This window comes from Leptonychotes weddellii, chromosome 1 (assembly GCF_054177405.1).
Source record: "Leptonychotes weddellii isolate Sample4059 chromosome 1, ASM5417740v2, whole genome shotgun sequence".
Classification (NCBI taxonomy): domain Eukaryota; kingdom Metazoa; phylum Chordata; class Mammalia; order Carnivora; family Phocidae; genus Leptonychotes; species Leptonychotes weddellii.
In genome coordinates this window covers 26,701,695-26,723,075 of record NC_138369.1, presented here as the reverse complement: position 1 = coordinate 26,723,075, position 21,381 = coordinate 26,701,695, and the positions used below count along the sequence as shown (strand labels likewise).

At 41.8% G+C, this 21,381-nt stretch overlaps 2 protein-coding genes across 5 annotated transcripts in view; one reads left to right on the top strand and one right to left on the bottom strand.

The window, feature by feature from the left end:
- Positions 1-21,381, top strand: part of THOC7 (THO complex subunit 7) — a 331,341-nt gene that overhangs the window by 209,402 nt on the left and 100,558 nt on the right. The gene's annotated exons all lie outside the window — the stretch shown is intronic.
- ATXN7 (ataxin 7) overlaps positions 1-21,381 on the bottom strand; it is a 138,864-nt gene that overhangs the window by 39,649 nt on the left and 77,834 nt on the right. For all 4 annotated transcript variants that reach the window (XM_081801417.1, XM_081801426.1, XM_081801434.1 and 1 more), the window contains one exon: positions 10,618-10,722. In XM_081801417.1, coding sequence (XP_081657543.1) covers positions 10,618-10,722 — 105 coding nt within the window. The remainder of the gene's footprint in view (positions 1-10,617; positions 10,723-21,381) is intronic.

Below are 21,381 nucleotides of genomic sequence, written 5' to 3'. Positions count from 1 at the left end.
AGTTCAATCTGAGAACTGTTGTCTTAATAACAAAACGTAGAAGTAAACCTAAAGACTGGGATTTCTATATACACAATGTGAAATGAGGAAGCCAAGAGCTAAGTTTAGCCACTTGCCTCAAACCAGTTTGTTTTATGGGCTTGGACTAGCACATGCATGGGCGGAATTATTCCAGCCAGGTAGTAGGTGTTACACGCATAAAGAAGCAATAAAAACTCCCTCTTCTGGTCATATGTAAGACCACAGCTGAACAGGGTTGGAATAGCAGGTGTCTGTGTATCATAACCAGTAAACATACACATTAGTCTTGTGAAGTGACTCAGGAAAAACATCTTTTAGAAATATAACTAAAATGCGGCTTTATATACTGAAATATTCCCCTTTAAAATCTGAAGCACAGCCATCCCGATGATTGCTATATATAGTAGACAGGTCAAGAAAAGCACTGGTGGATAAACAGTATTTATTTACTGATTGATTAATGCTGCTAGAAACCCACATTTTCACTGCCTTATTCCAGTGATGCAAATCAGAACTGTTGAAGTAGTTCATTAAATCACAGTAATACTAAGCTGGAAGGCAGCTCTGACCAGCCTCCATGTGGAGAATCAATACTCTGAAATAAATGACAGACATTCCCAAACAAGAATGTTCTTTAAAGCACTGCCTGTCATAATGCAATACTAAGAAACTACATGTCTACCAATAGAGGACTGGTGAAATTCATTTAAATACACTAATAAAGTGGAATAATAGGCAGTCTTTAAAAAGAAGTGGCGTAGTATGAATTCACATGAAAAAATAAGATAGGTTATTAAGTTAAAAGTAAATTTATAACATATCCAATGTTAATGTGAATGAGGGAACAAGAAATATGCAGCCAAATAGGTCTATGTGCAGGGTCTAGAAAGCTTCCAAGGGTATATGCCAAACTGCAGCCCTGAAAAGTAACATGGAGGAGCTTTATTCATTCTGATTTCATATTCATCCTCCTCTTCCGTATTTATTTTTCTTTTACAATGTATATTACTACGTTAATAATAAAAAAAAACATCAAAATGCCTGTGTTTTTGCTTTGGAATCGGTATGTTTTTGTTAGCTGAATGAGAAGCTGAGAAGTCCCAGGAAAGCAGGCACATCCTCTTTTGCTTCCCAGCATCTAGGACTAGGTAGGCACCTAGGACTAGGTAACTACCGTTCCACAAAACAACAACAACAAACTAAAAAGAATAAATGACCCCTAAGTTTGGCATCATTGCAATAATTATTTTCAACCCCTACAATATTTAGAAAATGCCTAAAGACTGAATATAATACATCAAGGCTTTTCATTCCAGTCAGTACACCTCATTTACAAAAAAAAAAAAAGCCCCCACCCAAATTGGAAGAACAACTCCCCTGGATCCATAAACTAGGTAAATTCATCCAGTTGCCTGAGCCAAAACCCCATGAGTCACTCCTTGTCCCTTCTTTCCCCATATTGCTAATCCCCTGTCCATCAGCAGACCCTGCTGGCTTTCTCCTTTCATGTCGACTGCAATTCCGGCCACACTCTCAGCTTCTGCAGCCTCTGCTACAATCTCGATGTAAGCCTTCTCTCCTGATTCAGCTCTCAACTGGACTAGAGCAAAACAGCCCACCAACTGGTCTCACTGATTCTGTTCCTGCCCCTATGTTCCACAGAGCAACCATCAATCAGATCAGGACACTTCCTGCTCAAAACCCTCCAGCAACTTCGAATCACCTGCACTGTCCAATCCTGATCCTTTGGTGACCCCAAGAAGATCCCCAGTAGTCCCCCCTTTTCTGAACCTTAACCCAGACCCCTCATGTCCTTACACATTGCTTCTCCACCTCCTCACTGGCCTTTCTGCCATGCGCATTTCCACCTCAGGGTCTCTGCACCTGCTATTTTCTCTGTGTCCAACACCGGTCTTCCACATCTTCAGAAGCCTGGCTCTTTTTCTCAGTGAGTTTCAAAATCAACACCTCAGAGAAGCTTTCTTTGACTAGCCTTACATAAAGGGTCTTGCCCCAGTGGTCATTCTCTCTCACAATATTCTTAGCATTTATCACTACTTGAAGTAATCTTATTTTACTTGATTTTGTCTCCACCCTCCCTAACCAGACTGTAAGCTGCAAGAGACAATGCTTTAGTAGTTCAGTAGGAGCAATGCCTAGAGCTGACACTAGGTACTCAATAAATATTTGTTAAAAGCATGAATAATATCACAGCCAATTTATTTTTTTAAGCAATTGGAAAGGCACATTAATAGAGGCAGAGATTCATTAAGAAAAAATCAATACATTTTATAACTATAAATTTAAATGTTGCTCCTATAAATGGCATAAATAACCTTTTTTTTAAAAGATATTTTTTATTTATTCATTTGAGACACAGAGAGAGAGAGTATGAGCAGGGGGAGACACAGAGGCAGAAGGAGAGGGAGAAGCAGGCTCCCTGCTGAGCCAGGAGCCCAATGTGGGGTTCGATCCCAGGACCCTGGGATCATGATGTGAGCCGAAGGCAGAGACTTAACAATATGAGCCACCCAGGCACCCCAATAACACCACTTAAAGATACCGCTTATTATATAACTGAGGAAAAAAGATAAAATACTAGCTAGGGACAAAGTGGTCCTTTATTTGATACTACTGAAGTTATATGAAAAAATTAATTAGCACTGTTTCGCTTGTGGCAAAGAAAAACTGAATTCACTGCATTTATTTTATATCATGTTTTTTTTGGTGACAAGCAATTTAGGTCAAATGGTCAACTTCAAATTTCCACTGAGAGTTACACTAACGTCCACCTTCATATCATTCACGTTTTGATGTGCCTGCTCTGGTTAGCTCCCTTCCCTGACTCTGCCCTGACTGCTGGAGAAAGGCTTGGCATATGTCTCAGAAGCAAAAGAGAGAAGTATGTTTGGCTCTGCAACAAGTTTCAATCTTTATACTGACTGCAGAAATAAATATGCCAACCAATTCTCTAAAGAAGCTACGGAATGATGATGGACCTCGCCTTACCGTCCGCGACTGGGGGCCATCAGACTATGACAGACCTTATTTTTGAAAAATAAATTTGTTAGGGGCGCCTGGGTGACTCAGTTGGTTGGGCGGCTGCCTTCGGTTCAGGTCACGATCCTGGAGTCCCGGGATCGAGTCCCGCGTCGGGCTCCCTGCTCAGTGGGGGGTCTGCTTCTCCCTCTGACCCTCCCCTGTCTCATTCTCTCTCTCTCTCATTCTCTCTCTCAAATGGATAAATAAATAAAATCTTTAAGAACAAAAAAAAAGAAAAAGAAATTTGTTAAAATCTGCACGTTAAAAAAAAAAAGCAGCAGCAGCAACAGCTACAGCATGTTATGGGGCTGAAACAAGAAGAGGAGGAGCTTGGCTTTGGACTACTAGGATTTAAGGTTAAAACAGAGTAGGAGAACAGGCTGAAGAGAAATCCAGCAACTATGCTAAATCGATTATCTACCTACTACCATTACGTCTTCGAATTACTGAATGTTCTCTCTCAGGAAATGGGTTTACAATGCTGACCCAGCTACTCTACGCCAACTTTAAAGTTCTACCTGAGCTAGGACATCTGTCACTAATGATAGTTTTGTGACATGTGGAATTCATTACATCTTCCCTAGATTTTCTTTTAACTCTATACATCCTTATTACATGCAAGAGAAATAGACATGAGTCGCCAGAAAAGCTGGCCTGGTACATTTTATCCATGTGAAAGAAATTTAATTTAGGAGTTTTATTTGTAAACTGGGAATAGAACTATCCACTCAGTGGGTTGCTAAGAACAGGAAATGAGACAATACATACAACAATGCTTTGTGAATCACCAAATACTTTAAAAATCATCATTAGTTTGTGGACTTTTAGATGAATGGCAATCCTGAAAAGATTATCACTAAAAGTTTCAAAGCAGAAAAAGGCCCAGATTATAAAAATGCAGGGGCCAAATTTAGCCAGCACAATGGACAGAACAGAAGAACATTTTTTTCTTTATCCAAAAACAAAGTTACTTAATGGCCAAATAAAATAACTCATTCAAAATACCTGAAATTGTTACTTTCAACCATATGGCAAAAGGGGAAGGGTGTTCTTTATTAAACAGCAAAAGCTCTGCTTTGTGATGTAGATTAATTCAATCAAATGATAGCAATTACTGGTCACAACTACTGAAATGCTGTCAACAATGGGAATCAGCATTTATGCCAGAACCAGCCTATCGGCTCTCACAGATTAAGACTCATTCTGCTCGTACACTAACATTCTTTGAAACCAATTTAATTAGCTCAAAAAGTATGAGTAATTTCTGTTTACTCATCTTCTGATGAAAATTACATTTTTGAAAAATATAATTTATGCTGGCATCTAAAAGAATCCAAACCACCTCAGTGCACTTCAAGGAACATTAAATTCAAGCAATGCGTGCGGCTGTTAATTTTGCAGGATCGTAATTAGCTGCAAGTAGAGAAAGATATAAGATCACAGCAGTATTTCTGCTAATGCTACTTTCACAGTTAAGAAAAAGCCAGACTTATAAAATTCCAACCCCCCACCACACCTCCCATCTATGAACAGAGGTCTGAGAGAGGAAATAGGTTTTACACTGAGGACCAGACTCACACACCACTCATGGTGACTGGAAGGGGCTCAGTACATAATCAATACAAAATATCAACTGATAAAAGATCAAGGGTATTTGTCCTCTGTGATCCTTTTGCAGATCAAAATGTGACTTGAGAATCTGCTTCCTAGGCATGACAACTTCCTAGGGCTGGGGTTGGCCTCAGGGGACAGACAGCTCCTTAAACATGAGAGGAAACCAAATCCAACAGCTTGAGCCGGTGTTCCCCAAAACATTGAGTAGGTATCATTCCCCATCATTAACAACATTAAATCTCAAGTGACAACTTACTCCTTTCCCAAATCTCTTTCAATTCTTGGTAACAAACATCACACCACCGGGTGGATAACACTTGCCTAAAACGTGCTTGTCTCCTTTTCCACAAAGGGAGCAGGCCTCAGGGCTCAGAGCTAGCACAGGCAAGAACATCAACAAAGAATTTAATCACCTCTTCACTTTATTTATTTTTACACTTAGCATCTCTGGAAAACAACACCAGTCTTCCTGTTGAGGATTCTGGTTAGATTTTCTTTGTAAAGGATTTAAATAGAAGTGGTTTGATTTAAAGAAAAATATTAAGTGGAATTATGTAAGCACATCATAAATAGAGAACCCAATTGATTAAAATCGGGGAAAGGTGGCAGAGGCACATGTGACCATGAGGCCTTGCTCAGGGACGCAGGGCTGAGCCAAAAGGTGAACAAATGGGTCAACTTAATTAACCTGGGGCAAAATACTTTAACAGCTGACTTTCAAGCAGGGTTTCAATTTATTAGAGATTCTAACTGTGGCACTTGTCCAAGCTGAACGACCAGCATTCACTTATTTAACCTAGGTAAGATCACCTCACGTCTGCACAAAACACAGGTTGAGAGGAATTAAGGTATTCTTCGTAATAAGCAAACTCAAAGAGAAGCCGCAGAGCAAAGACCAGGACATGCACAGTGTGTCAGAATCATTTGGGAAGCTCTTCCAAAACAAAACCCCAAAGACACCCCACAAATCACTAGCGAACCCAACCTGTTCAGATCCATAGCCAACATATGTAAATAGGACTACACATTTTATGCTATTCAGTAGCCAATTTAGGACCAACACATTTACTACTAGATAACTGAGGTTCCCACCTTGGTCAACAACCTCAAAAGAAGGGTGCTTCTGGCCCTAAGGCTTCTGGCCCATCTCAGCCCTCCTCCGTACTCAAAGTTTTAGAGGCAATTAACAGGGCATTTCCAGCACGTAATAAAGTTAAAAATCAGTTTAAAAAAACAAGGGCCTCCTTTCGTGCCATCCTTGCTAGACTCAACAAATTGCTGAGTGCCAATCTACGTCAGTCACTGTGCCAGGCACCAGGAACACAAAGCAACAACCCTGACAGAGTGGAAGGATCTGCTGTGATCCCAGGGCATCCCGGCCAGCCTGGGGGTCAGAATCCATCTCCGGAGTGGTTTAGAATGTAGATTGCTAGGTCCTATCCCAGAGATTCCCATCTAGTCAGTCGGAATGGTCCTTGGGAAGCTGCCCATTTAGAAAGCTCCTCTCTGATTCAGATGCACAGAAGGTTTGGGATCCAATGATTCAAATTATACTTTCAAATCTGAAATTAACAGTAAGGAACATCTTGCTCTCAAAAATACCAAGTAACTAAAGGAAAAATATGAAGTATCCCGGACTAGTTCAAAACATTAAGACAACATCAAGAAAGTATATTACTACGCTGTTTCCAAGAACAAAAGCAATCTACACTATGAAAGCAAATAGACCAATGAGAAACTGGGAATGCCAAAATGACACTACTATCAATCAACATCATTGCTCACATGGAAATCCTGGTTAATCGTTAGCTCCCAAAAAAGCAGCTCGGCTAGCAAAAAAAGTATATTATCTCTCACTACTCTTGGTAATAAGCTGCTCACCAATTCACAGTAACATTACCACCACCAAGAACCGATTTACAAGCCTTGTTGCTATTGTGGCTTCCTTCTCTGCCCTGGCAGCAGTGGTTTTAAAGGAACTGCCTGTTGGATTTTGCAGCAACTGCTCACTTGTTCATAAAAGTCACAGATGATTATCAGTAATACATTAATTCACAGAAGACTGCCCACACATTTTCACCAATTTCATGCACAAAGATAAGAGAATCCCTCGATTGGCAGTATGGATTCTTCCTAATACCTAATAAACAAACTATAATGGCCACTGGGAAGGATTTTGAATTTAAATCTCTTTTTGGTGTTAACACATAAGAATGGGCCTTGGGGAATTGCAACAAAAAAACACATGGGTTCCAAAAAAACAACAAACAAAAAAACCAAAACCAAAACCAAACTTCTCCTGTTATAACCCCTATCCCCAAGGACAGAAGAGACACTGGCAGCACCGGGAATGCTTCTTGGCACTGGAGACCCTGCCCACCCCTCCTTTCCTCCAGGTGAGTGGTGTGTGGGTCCCAAATCTCTCCAGCGTCATCACATGGTGCCTCCCTCCACTTCATGCACTTGCACCCAATGCCTCACATCTACGCATGTCCAAACCTCCTGTTTGTTTGCCATCAGCCTTCTCCTTGGTTCTGCCTCACAGAGGGAGGTCCTTCAACATTTCCCAGCTGAAAACCTCTCTCAGAACACTTGGGACCCAACTTCCTGCCAGGGACTCTTCTCTCTTACAGCTTTAACATTTCGCTTGCCACTAGAGGGACCAAGCCCACACCCACCCCCACCCAGTGGCTTTATCAGTCCCATCCGAGCCCCTGCATAGCCACAGAAGGCATTTGAGTATGTGAATCTTGCATTCACATCTTCTCATTTACATGTTTGAAGTGACCACCATTCCTTTCTCCTTCTACAAGTATCTTATTAGAAGATACTGGGTGGACTAGGAACTGGTAGAGAAAAAGGGTAAAAATGTGATTTTATGGGACTCCCTCACCCCTGTCCCCAGTACACTGACATTCTTAAAAAGAGAGTCAGAGAGAGAAAATCATCTCCATAAGATGCGCTGGAACAACTGTGTGAGGTGCTTCTGGAAGAGGGGACCAAAAGGGCCCCTTTCTGCCTAAGGGAGTCCTGGAAGAGGTAACACCTTTTTAGTGGGCCTTGCCTTAAGCTGCAGCTGTTTTCACACTGCCATTTTTGGTCCCTTTTGATCCAGTCTGGCCCCCCACCAATCCTCTCTGGAGGACCACTAAGTCACCACTCTGGGGCTAAGAAACTTGGAGCACATCCCCACAACACATCAAGGCCAGGGGCGTCTAATGGGCACCGAGGCTCTGACAGCTAGCCCCAGCCTGTCTCGGCACACTGCCCATCCATGTGTGGGAACATCAGCCCTGGCCAAAGGAGACTCCATGCAGTCCATCCCAGACAGCGTGGAATTTCCTGCCTCTGCTCATATCATCGCTACTGCCAACCTAGGGCCACCAAATGTGGCTGTTCAGCGCACAAACTGTCAAGTTAGGTATGGTAGCCCTATCTATCCCCATCAAAACACTTCCCATTTTAGGGGATTATAATTGATTTTTAAAAAGTATTTTCTGCATCCTCCACAATGGACATGTATTACATACCTAAAAACTGAAGAAAAACATTTGCACATGGGACAACAGATCCATTCTACTCTTCAGAATTGCCTAACCCAAGGGCAATTTTCTCTAAGAAGTCTTTTCATCAAGAAGCAATTTGTGTTCCTCCTTATTCTTAAGACCCTGGACTATTTTTTGACGTTAGACACAAACCTTCCTGTATCTACAGCTGTACTTTTCTCTCTCTCTCTCATGCCTATTATGTGTCAGGCATTGTATGAGGCGTATGTAGCTTTACCATGTTGTTTCACTTATGGTCACTAAGAACCTATGAGGTTGCTATTACTATTCTGACACTGTAACAAAGGAAGCTGAGGATGGAAAACTTTCTCAGGGCAAATGAACAGCTTATGGTTCTTTCAAGTTTAAATTTAAATCCAGTCTAGTTTGGCTTAAAAATCCTGAACTCTAAAATACTTGGCAATTGATTAACTGCCTTTTCCAATACTAACCTCTGTGACTCTTAATCAGGAAGACAATATCTTATTCACCTTTGTACTCACTCTAGAGCCTACCCCAGGGCTTCACTGAGAATCAGAAACTCAAAAAACCTTTTTCTGGTTACATAAAAAAATCTATTCCTTCGGGGCGCCTGGGTGGCTCAGTCGTTGGATGTCTGCCTTCGGCTCGGGTCGTGATCCCAGGGTCCTGGGATCGAGCCCCATATCGGGCTCCCTGCTCCGCGGGAGGCCTGCTTCTCCCTCTCCCACTCCCTCTGCTTGTGTTCCCTCTCTCGCTGTGTCTCTCTCTGTCAAATAAATAAAAAAAAAAATCTTTAAAAAAAAAAAATCTATTCCTTCAGGAAAACATGGTGGGATGTTGATATGATGACGTGACTCTTAAAACAACTGTTGTCCCAACAGCAAGCCTTGTAAGTTTTAGCTTTAAAATGCGCCTCAAAGCTATGCTGTCTCCCCTGCTCTAGTGCCCCACCTTAGCCTTAATCTGTTATCATGTCTTGCCTTTGAACTCATCCCTGCTTCTACCCTTCTACAATTTATTCTCAGCAAATTCACCAGTGAGGTGGACCTACGTTACTTTCTTATATAATAAGCCCTACAATGCCCCCAAGCTTCTTCTTACTCTGGCCTTCAAGGCTGTGCACGATCAGGGTCCCTGCCCACAAGCGCAGACCTCTCTAGTCTCTACTTCCCTTCACTAACTACCCTCCACCTATGGTGGTCAACTGTGCACCAGCTCTTCCCTCTGTATAAGAATGCTCTTACTCCAGATTGTCACATGGGTGGCTCCATCCCATCACGTACAGTTCGGGTCACCAGGGTTACCTCCTCAGAAGCCTCACTTAAACTATCTATAGAACGATCCTGTTGTTATTCTGTCTCAAGCTTGCATCTGTAGTACTGAGGACAATGAAGAAACAACTCATAGTTGTTTAAAAAGTATTTCTAGTTAGTTTTGCCTGTCTCTTAAGCTAGATTGCAAACTCCAAGGAGGTAAATAAGGATCATACTATACATCCTCATGCCTGAATTAAGGTGTAGACTCAAATACTTCTGAGCTGTTATTGAACCCAACTGGGTATAAAACTATGTCTTTAGGTGGCATTATAACAAAGCAAAGCCATTTTATTTGGATTCTTCCATGATTAAATACCCAGACAGCAGGCGTGGAGCCTAAAAGCCCAGGGATGGCTCAGGGGTTCATGAAATCCCTAAAGACACATGGCTTCATTTCTAAGTATATATAGATTTTAATGGAGAAGATGTGATAGCTTCATCATATTCACAAATTGAAGATGATGTCAAGCTGGATTTAGAACTACTGAACTTGGAAGTTTCAAAATCACATTTTCTTTAAGAAAGACATGTATCCACACTGTGTATATATGATTTTACCATCCACTAAATTCACAACCATGAGGTCTAGAAGGAAATAAACCTTTCACTATACTGACTCAATTATTTCAAGAGATTTTATAAAATACATTTCTCCTTGTCTAATTTCAATAAATTAGAATATACACATCACTTTTAATAAAATTCAGAAAATACCCAACATCTGATAGGCATTAACCCATTCGATGAATTAGAAAACCTGACAGAGGGAGGGATATTATATCCTATCCATGCTGTCACTGGCCTTCAGTTTATTTTATTTTATTTTATTTTTTAAAGATTTTATTTATTTTTCAACAGAGAGAGAGAGAGAGAGACAGCGAGAGAGGGAACACAAGCAGGGGGAGTGGGAGAGGGAGAAGCAGGCTTCCCGCTGAGCAGGGAGCCCGATGTGGGACTCGATCCCAGGACCCTGGGATCATGACCTGAGCCGAAGGCAGACGCTTAATGACTGAGCCACCCAGGCGCCCTGGCCTTCAGTTTAATCCTGCTTTACCTTTTACCCTCTAATAATGATTTTTAAATGGTTGAGCACTTACCGTAATGTGATTGAAATGCCTGCGGTTTGACAACCTGATTACAGTCGTTACACACCACCAAGTAGAAATCATCGTGGGCTGGACACAGACCAAATATTGGCATGTCTGCAAAAAGAAAGAGCATCACTCACTCATCTGGTTCTGATGAATATGAAACCATTTAGGCTAGCAATATTTTCTAAAGGAGCTGCCTTAAGATGAGGTACACCAGTTCAAATGTTACTCCAGTAACATGTAAAAGTAACTGAGGCACCATGACTATTAAGAGAGAAATCAAATCAGGCTTACAGAAACACTGTTCAGAGTTAAAATAAAAGGCACCAAAAATCATCGGTATGAGGTGAAACAGACAAATCTATTAAAATGCAAACAACGAATACACGCACACAATAAAGCAACTTTAGATGAACTCCACCAAGGGTTATGGGTAAGAATCTGCAACCACATAAAATGCTTAGCAATTCACAAAGCTGTATCATCTAATGGTTTGATTTAACTATGCATTCTATTCCAGCCATTTGGTCTCTGAGTTCTATGGAACAGTTAAGAAAGGAAGCAGAGGTTTCACTGAAAAGTAAAATTGCCAGTTTGGTCAGCATGTAATACAAAGAAAATTATTTTTATACTCTTTTTTCAGGTCACAAGAACCTCTAGTCCTTTTGTTCACATACTGGTGCTCCTGAACACAAGGAACTTTGGTACAAACACAGCATTTCATGCATTAATCTCAGTTCAGTTACTAGACTAGGGCAAGATACAAGTTGGACCTTTTACAGTTAAGAAGTTAACTTAATTAGGGCGCCTGGGTGGCTCAGTTGGTTAAGCGACTGCCTTCGGCTCAGGTCATGATCCTGGAGTCCCGGGATCGAGTCCCGCATCGGGCTCCCTGCTCGGCGGGGAGTCTGCTTCTCCCTCTGGCCCTCCCCCCTCTCATGCTCTCTCTCTCTATCTCATTCTCTCTCTCAAATAAATAAATAAAATCTTAAAAAAAAAAAATTAAAAAAAAAAAGTTAACTTAATTAAAACACAAATGTAAAACTCAACTATCTGCATATACACAAAAACTGAAAGTGACTTGATATTTGGTAATATGTGGTTAACTAAAAAGTCCTAACCATGAATAATTATTTATTAACAATAATCCAGGTAGGGAACAGTGCTAACATTTCAGATCCAGAATCTAATGTCTAAAATCAAAATTGGTGATTTTAGGGGCATCTGGCTGGCTGAGTCAGTACAGCATGGGATTCTTGATCTCTGGGTTGTTGAGTACAAGCCCCACACTGGGCATAGAGATTACTTAAAAAAAAAAAAAAAAAAAGATATTTGCTGATTTTAAATAAGTATTGTACACTATTTAGAATATCTGCAATGAATGGATAATTAGCATATTTCAATTAGACAAATAGTTTAGTAGACCAAATACCAAGTTTAAAGGGGAAAAAAGATCCAAAACTAACTGGCATCCATTTTCTTTCCTGTAAGATTTAATTTCACACTTTCTCCAGCTTGGGTGATCATGATAGTTTTACAGGAAAAAGAAAATGCCCTGAGGAGATGTAAAGTGATTATAGTCTAAAAGCATCAAATTACTAATCTAATATCTACACATGGATATAGTTCAGATTTTCTTAAACAGTTTCTATTACACTGAATTGCACAGATCGCTAGCTATAAATCTGAAATATACCAGGGACCAACAAGATTCTGGGATGCAGTGGCAGTACTGAGCAGTTTCTAGGTGCTATGATCTCATTCTTTTCTCACAACTACCTAGGTAGATACCATTACAACCCCACTCTAAAAAGGAGGAAACTGATTCACAAAGAGATGAAGTACTCTGTCTACGTCAGTAGCTGGGATTCCATTCTGACTCACAACAATGGCTTGGATCTGGTCCCTTGAAGATCAGAGGAACGTGATTTCTAGAAATTCCTTCCAGTTTCCACCTCCATTAAGTTGGTATGTCAGAGCTGAACACCTTTGATAAACTGATTAGATAATGCAAGAAGCTTCTAGTAGACTACTGACTTCTGTGACTAAACTTAATAATTTAATGAAAAATAAGAACCAAACAATGTGCTATTTTCCTTGAAAGCATGCCCACATTAAGTTAAAAATAGTACATGTGGGAGAAAAGGAAAGGTTACATCCATGCAATGATCAACATGTAATAAGCCATTTTCCATGGCCACAATTTCTTGACATATTTCATTTTAAAAATAAAATATAGTTTCCTTTAAGTTCCATATACCCCTGTGCTAAATGCCTCCAATACAAGACCAATTAAGAAAATCTGAATTACAGAACATAGCATTCATAATTTACAGCTGTGAAGTATGAAATGTCTATAAATATCAAATCAGTTTCATTAATGAAATTGACTCAATTAGTTTTATTAATTAAATGCTAGTTAAAACAGCATTAAATTGTCTCACTTTAGATTTAGACGACTGCAATGTGCTGGTTTTGTGTGGCTTCCCACAGCACTCAATGTTAAGCAATGCTGTTTAAAATATATCACTTTGCCAGACACCAAATACTTCTAGGGACTAGCCCCCCAACCCCTTTATAAATAAAACAACTTTAAAAAATTAAGAACTGTACCAATCCTTTCAAGTAATAGCAATTCAACTAGCCACAATAACCTTTATATAGAAAAGTGTTCTTTTTTGCTGTGATTCCTTTCTTCCTTTTGTGAGAGTGAGATTTAGAGAAACTAGTAAAAATAAGGTAGGAGTCATTCTGTAAGGGACCAGGAATCTATACTTCTGTAAAAACTTCAGTTTCCTCAATAACTTAAGATCATTTGCAATCGATGATGACAATAATGAGGATAAACAGTTGGCCTTTATTGAGAGATTGCTATGTACCAGGCCCTGTGCTAAGGACTTTTTATATGGTTTATCCTACAATAAAATCCTCATTTTACCGATAGAGACATGAACTTGTCTACTATCACCCACCAAGAAAGCATAACCAGGACTCAAACTCAGGTGTGCTCTGTGAGCTCAGTTCTTAATATCTCACCAGCACATCACACTCCCGAAAAAGCCTGCCTGGGTGCATATGATCGTGTGTGTGTGTGCACGTGCGCGCACACACTGGGTGCATATGATCGTGTGTGTGTGTGCGTGCACACACAATCCCCGTGGAAAGAAACATGGTACACTTAAATCCAATTCATGCTACCCTCAGAAATCGAGTTCCAGTTATGAAAATCGAAAGCAACTTTAATTTTAGCTTTCTAAATTCTTTACTTCCAGATATCCATATTTGGAAGTAAGCTAAAGATACAAAATAATTTAAATAAAATGTCTTCGGGAGGAAAAAAAAGAGTTCTATATCCTTTTTCTGCACTGGGACATTCCAGAGGCCTTAGCAACAGGAACAGAATGTGGAATGTTGTGGCAACAGAGAAAATGAAATTTTTGTGAGAGACAGTATGTATGTTTCTGAATATTTTTAAAGCATAAGTTTATAATCAGCCTATCTACAAATTAACATATAAAACTTGCCCAAATGCAAGGAGGTAAAAGATTGATTTAAACCAAAAAATTAAAGAGTTTATAAAAATTAGTTACTATTGAATTTTTTAAAAAGTTTATAAAAAGTACACTGTAAACATACAACTTAGACCATTATATACTTCAAAATCATGAAAAGTTTTTAAATTGTACCTGGCTCCCTGGACTCTGAAGTAGTTTGAAAGAATGGATTTTATTGTGTGTAAGCCCTAAATCTTTTTCAGGATTCAGGTCACTCTAATCTTCCACTTAGCAAGTAGCCCAGTACCCACATCTAGGCCATCAATGTACTTTGGAGACCCCAGGCCCGCATACTAGGAAGGACTGGGTTTAAGCACATGTATACACTAGGACGTGTGCAGAACCTCCACAGGCAAATGTAGAATGAAGGCTCTCTGCCTGAAACCAGACCCTAAAGAGGAGGGAATGTATTCAGTCACTTTGGTGCTACTATCCCCATTTTGAGAACTGAGTCCAACAACAGAATGTGTGTGTTGTAAGCAAAGTATTCCACCTTTGCAGTACCCTGGGTGTCTCCCTTCTCCCATGCTCCCCAATTTCTACATGCCAACGACTCCCACATTTCCATCTCTAGCCCAGATGGCTCCTGAGCTCTGTCTAGACTCATATATCCAACTGCCTACTAGACATTGCCATCTGGACGTCTTATATACATCTCAAAAGGAATAAGCATGTCCAAGAGAACTCCACTTTCCACCCTGCCCTGTTTCCACCCAGCAAAACTTTCCCTCTCTTGGGTAAATGACTATTCATCTCCTTGATTGCTCAAACTAAAAACCCAAATGTCATCTCTGACTCCCCCCTTCCCTCATCACATCCAAGCCACCAGCACGTCTGCTTGGCTCTACTCTAAAATCTCCGTCCACTTCTCTCCATTATCTAAGCCACTGCTGTAGAGCCTCCCCCCAGCACCTTTCTGATGGACTATGGAAGAATTCCATCTACCAGCTGGTCTACAATCTCTTCCACACGGCTGACAAAGTGATTTTAAGTCCTCCAGCAGGTCACATCACTACCATTAACATTTCTCCAGTGGCTTCCCACTCCTCTGGGAATAAAATCTCGGCCCTTAGCACAGCCCCCAGGGCCCCGCCAGATGTTCATCCACCTCCTTCTCACTCTCTGTTCCCTTATTCCCTCCCTGCTCCTCTCTCCTTGGCCCACTCTGCTCCAGGCACACTGTCCTCCATTCTCTCCTTACACCCAGAAAGCTATTCTCAGCTAGGCTCTGCCCTTTCTCGTCATAAGATGCCTAGTACATTCACACACTGTCAGGTCTGGCTCAGGTGTCTTCTCTTCAAATGGCTCCACCTCCCCCGCCCCCCAACTAGTTACTCTCTATCACAGGTATTGTAAGCAGAGTGGCTAAGGGAGAGGACCACTCCCTATCACTTTGAATCCAGTGTGTCCTTAGGCAAGTCTTTAAGCTTCTTGAACTTCAGTTTCTTCATGTGTCAAATGGTAATGATAAACAGTACCGAGTTTACTGGGCACTTCACAAGATTGAAAGATTAAGAGAGTTAATACAGGGATGCCTGCTGTGGCTCAGTCGATTAAGCCACTGCCTTCAGCTCGGGTCATGATCCCTGGGTCCTGGGATCAAGTCCCGCTTCGGGCTCCCTGCTCAGCGGGGAGTCGGCTTCTTCCTCTCCCTCTGCCCCTCCCCCCTGCTTGTGCACTCTTGCACTCTCTCTCTCGCTAATAAATAAAGTCTTTAAAAAAAAAAAAAGAGTTTATACATGCAAAGCTCTAGGAGAGCTTAGACAGCGCTCATGCAACAGCCCCCTCCCCAGCCTGTGAGACAGGAGTCATGCACCCACACTAGTGCTCAGGAAACTAAGGCACATAGTAAGACCTTACAAGCTAGTAAGAAGCAGAGTTGACATTTGCACCCAGATACGCGGGGCTCACAAGCCCAGGCAACTCCCAACATTCTCCCAAGAAACACTGCCTAAATCTGCCTCCTCCATGCCAATCCCACTGCCGGTACCCACAGTGGTGGCCTCCACACACCAGGACAGATCTCCTAACAGAACGAGAGTTTCTTCCCTTTTCAGCCTCCTCCACCCTACTGCCAAAGCTAGAGCCCTAGAATGCATTAACACTATTCCTTTCCTTGAAGACCTCTGCTGGCTCCAAAATAGGGCTTGAAGCCCTCACCAACCTCTCCTCGACCAAGGTCCCTAGCACTCTGGCTTCTCCCAGCTCTTTGGTCTGAGCTAACCTGCTGCAGTCTCAAGACTGCCTGGCCTTCTCAGAGCCTGCCTTGTCTTCCCACAATCCTATCTTTTGGCCAGAACAGTTCCTATAGCATGGAAAACTTTCCCCTCTTCCTCCTGGAATTCCCACCATTTAGTAAGAACCAGTTCCACTGCCCTCTCCACTGTGCTCTTACTCACACCATTCATTATCCCACTGCAGACCTTTGCTCACTGAGTCATGACTTATGAATGGTAAGGTATAAGCAGACACCTCTGTAGTCCTGCCTGACAGCAGACTCCTTGCCTTCCCTAGCACGGATCCCGAGAAGCAAGCTCTCGCTGTCTGTGAGGTAACGACCAGCATTTAGAACTCTTCCATAGCTTGCAGTTGATCTTAGGATAAAAACTGGCCCATGAGGCCTCGAACAGCTTTGACCTGCCCCTTTCCCCACTGGTTCTTTGCAGTTGGCCCTTCTGGCCTTTGATTTGTTCCTGGAGCACATCATGCTCTCTCCTGTACAGCACCCAGGCACTTGCTGTTCCATCTGCCTGGAACCACCACCTTCTCCACATCTTTACCTGGCTTGTTGCTTTACTCCGTTCACTCTCAGCCTCGAGGTCACCGTCCTGGAGACTTGGCTAGGCAGACCCTGTTGTATGTTCCCAGAGCACTGCCTTAGTTAGCCTTTCCACAATGTACCATGCCCAATCTGTAACAATCCATCTAGCCGTGTGAACCTTAATCTCCTCCCACTAGAAAAAGTTCTGTATTTGTCTGGCTTCCTGCTCTAGTGAAAGGGACTGACAATGCCTAACTTGACCAATAGGAAGCAGCAAATAAATATGTGTCATATATTACTTGATGAATAATAAGCAAAGTATTAAAGTCCCTGTGGGGCCATCATAAGTCAAGGTTATAATTGTGCCTTTATGTCATTTAATGACAGAGTCATCCACTAGAATTGGGTATGCCATTTAGTGATACACACATGCAAGGGTGAGAAGGTTTCCCTTGAAGACATGATCGATCCCATTCCTGGAGGCCATTTCTGGAAAAAATTCACGTTTCAGGGTCTGATTCTCAAATATGCACATCAGCAATTTCTCTTTCGCTAGTATGTCAGTGCAGTAACTAAGAGCAGTTGTGGAATCACTACTTGGATTCAAGTCCTTATTCTTCCTCTTACTGGCTGTGTGATCATGGTTTTACATCATTTAACCTCTCTGAACTTCAGTTTCCTCGTCGGTAAAATACAGTTAACAGGACCTATATTTCAAAGTGTTATTTTGAGGATTAAATGAACTAATCCATGGGGAGCACTCAGTAAACACTCAATAAATGTGAGCAAAAAACAAGACCACAAAAATATATTCATACTAGCAATGTCTGCTGCAAGGGCCCCAGCTCTCACTAATTAAAATCACGTAAGACTGATACATACACAAATAGGGACTCTTTTACAATGTGAGCTGAACACTCAAGTGGTCTCGTAATCCCGCTGCTGACCACACACTCCTCCCTGTAAGCAATGAAAGGCAGCGGGCCAGCAGAGGAGGCTTGCTGGCACCCCTCTCCCTGTGGAGGGTCAGGGCCCATGCTTCAGAGTTTAAGCCATACCCTTGCAAGCAGGGAGAACCCAAAATAGTAAGTGAGGAAGCCACATGATAGAAAAAGTCACTCTGGCATGAGTGTGGATCAACTTAGGTAACGGCAGCAGGGAAACAGATCGAGGACAGTGGTCCCAAAGGGCTGATGCAACAGACTGAGACACAAAATGCCCGCACGATGAAAATGGGGGAAACCTGGCTGAAGACAAGCTCTGGAGGACCTTGTCAAGCCCACAGGAGATTGTGGGTGGAGTGTGAGGCCAAGGGAGGAGGCCAGAGAGGGGTCTGCAGTTCCTTCCTCACCGCAGCTACTGTGAGCACATGGACCATGGGAGACATGGATGGAAGAACTTTGTTTGCAAAGACAATAGAGCCTAATGGGAAAAGGCACGGCCTCTGGAACCAGACTGGCTGCATTCAAATCCCAGTCATGCCACCTACTAGCCTTGACTCAGTTTCCTCACCTATAAATGGGTCAAGTAATTATAACCACCTCCCTCATAGGTTGTTGAAGGGACTGGTTTTTTTTGTTTGTTTTGTTTTTAAGGTTCTATTTATTTGACAGAGAGAGACACAGCGAGAGAGGGAACACAAGCAGGGGGAGTGGGAGAAGGAGAAGCAGGCTTCCCGCAGAGCAGGGAGCCCAATGCGGGGCTCGATCCCAGGACCCTGGGGTCATGACCTGAGCTGAAGGCAGACGCTTAACGACTGAGCCACCCAGGCGCCCCCTGAAGGGACTAATGAATATAAAATGCTTCAACCGTGCAAAGTACTTTAAAATGTGAGCCATTTTTTATCATCTTCCCTATCACTGCTATCTGGTCTTTGATCTAAACAGTAGCTATGTTCCCTTCTACCTCTTCCACCCCCCAGCCCCACCCCCAGCAACCTGTGATGTTTTTAAATCAAAATATCACCTAGTCTGACTTAACCCCTTAGTAGTTCTCCAATGTAGTCAGAATGAAAACCAATGCTTAGAAGGCCCTGCCTGACCTCTGCAACCTCAAGACATAGTATTCACCCCATAATTTCCACTCCAGAATTCTCATCTCCTTGACAATTACACCAACATGCCAATCACTGTCCCACCTCAGAGCCTTTGCTAATTCTGTTCCCTCTGTCTGGAATGCTTTGCCTGGCTGGCTCCAGGTCTCAGCTTACATTCCAACAGAAGGACCTTCCCTGACTTCCCTCACTTAAAGCAGGCCCCTGTCTCTTCAGATAATTCTTCTCTTCACTCATTAGTTATTTCTTATTTGTGTTTTGGCTCTTTCCCTAAGATGGACGCTCCATGAGGGTGGGTGCCATATCTGCACAGCACAGTGCCTGGCACACAGTGGATTCTCAAAAAAAGAATTTGAGAAAGCCCTCTGCATCAGACTTCCTGAGTTTAAATCCCAGTGCCATCATCACTCACTAGGAATATGACCTAGGGCAAGTTCCCCTGCTTCAGCTCATCCATAAATCGGAGACGATGTTAGCAGCTATCTTAATGGGTAGTTATAAGGATAAAGTTAGTATACATAAAGCTCTTAGAAGTGTGTCTGACATGTGCTAGGTCTACCTTACCTATCATGATTCTAATTATTTCTACTTTTACTGTCAGTGAGCTACACTGGCCACTGCTTCCAATCTCTGCCATCTATAGCCAGCACCTCTTATGATACTATGTATTAAGTACTTACAAGTATCATGGCAAGTACTCTATATACATCATTCATTCATTCATTTATTCATTCATGTATTGAATCCCTACTCTGCCTAGACACCATTCTGAGTACTGGGTATGTATCAGTGAACAAAAATCACACAAGAAACCCTAAGAAACATTAACACTTAAGACAAAAATAATAAAAATTTACAATTACTGAATGCTTCCTACGTTCCAAGAACACTGCTGAGTATTAAGTCATTTGATCTTCGCAATACTACCTGCCTTTCAAGATTACTATCCCCACACTTCACCAAAAAAGCAAGAAAGGCACAAGGAAATTACCTGCCTAAAGTCACAGAGTCGGTAGATGGAGGAGCTGGGATTTGAAGGTGGCTTTCGAAAGTACATGCTCTTCTCCACCTCAGTACACAAGCCTCTCCATTACTCAGTGTCCTCCCTACCTCTCTCAGGATATCTCTGCCCTTCTGCCTTGTTTAATCAAAGTCGACCAAGGCATCCTATCAGAGAGCAGACTGCTTAATCTAGCTCTGGATGGTCTGCTCTCATTGCTCCTCAAAGGTTTCCTTAGATACGAGGACGCTCAGCCCCGTCAGTGTCTGAAACACTTCTAAATAACCTGGCAGACCTGTAAGGCTGGTCTGCAAGACTAAGCTTTTACTACAGTCAGTTCCAAATTTATTTCAAATGCTAACTCCCAATTCTAGACAATCAAAAGTAATATCAATAATCTAAGAAAAGTTTTTAATTGCTATTAAATGAGCTTGAATGTCTCAATTGGGAAAGGATAAAATAGAATTTTATTGCTACCTTCCACACACACTTCTCCCAAACTCATATCCTATACTCCAATAATTAAAGGAAATCAGACTTTCCTTTGACCATAAGATGTTAAACAATGGAACCAACTAGGGACAAAAAGGCCAATCAACAGCCTGCTAAGATATATATGGTTTGGGGCCCTGTTTGAACTAAAGTAGTCAATAAAGATTGGATTAAAAAAAGAAAAATGACATGTTTTAAGTCAAAAAGCAATTAACCAAACAGCAGAGGTCAAAGAGTTAGATCAAAGAAAACAGTCCTAATATTTTGAATCACTAACTGTGAGTGGCCAGCCTTACAGTGACCCTCCACAGATAAAAGTCACAAGTGCTAATGTTGGCACTGCTTGTACTGAAAGTGAGATACAGTGTCTGGGACAGAAGAGAGGAGGCAAACAGCAAAATCCTAGGGAATCTGCATTAGGGAAGTCACCGTCAGGCTACAAAAGTGACCAAATGGGCCGTACACATGACAGGCTGTCTCATGTGTACCTTAAGCTACTCAAAATACTGTCAGTAAATTCTGACCTTTCAAATCAGAACCCAAGCCTGAAATGCCATGTGTTCTAAATCTGGAAGTGCCTGCCAAAATCCTTACTGAATCTGATTTGCAACACTACCATTCAGCTAAGCTTGTAGCTCCTGGGTAAGACGTGGGCTAAAAGAGAGTCTACCCCTTCGCTGGTACTGTAACCTCAAGCGAGGTACTTAACCTCCAGACCCCCTCCAAGTTCTGCATTTGAAAAATGGTAAAAACAATGGTATCTATTTCAGTAGACTGTTGGATTGAATGAGATAACTCATGTAAAATGCTTAACTCTATTCTAAATACAGTAAGGAGAGTGTATATAAGGACTCAATAAAGAGTACTGTTAGTTTTACCATCATTGTTATGGTTATTATAATTTCATCAC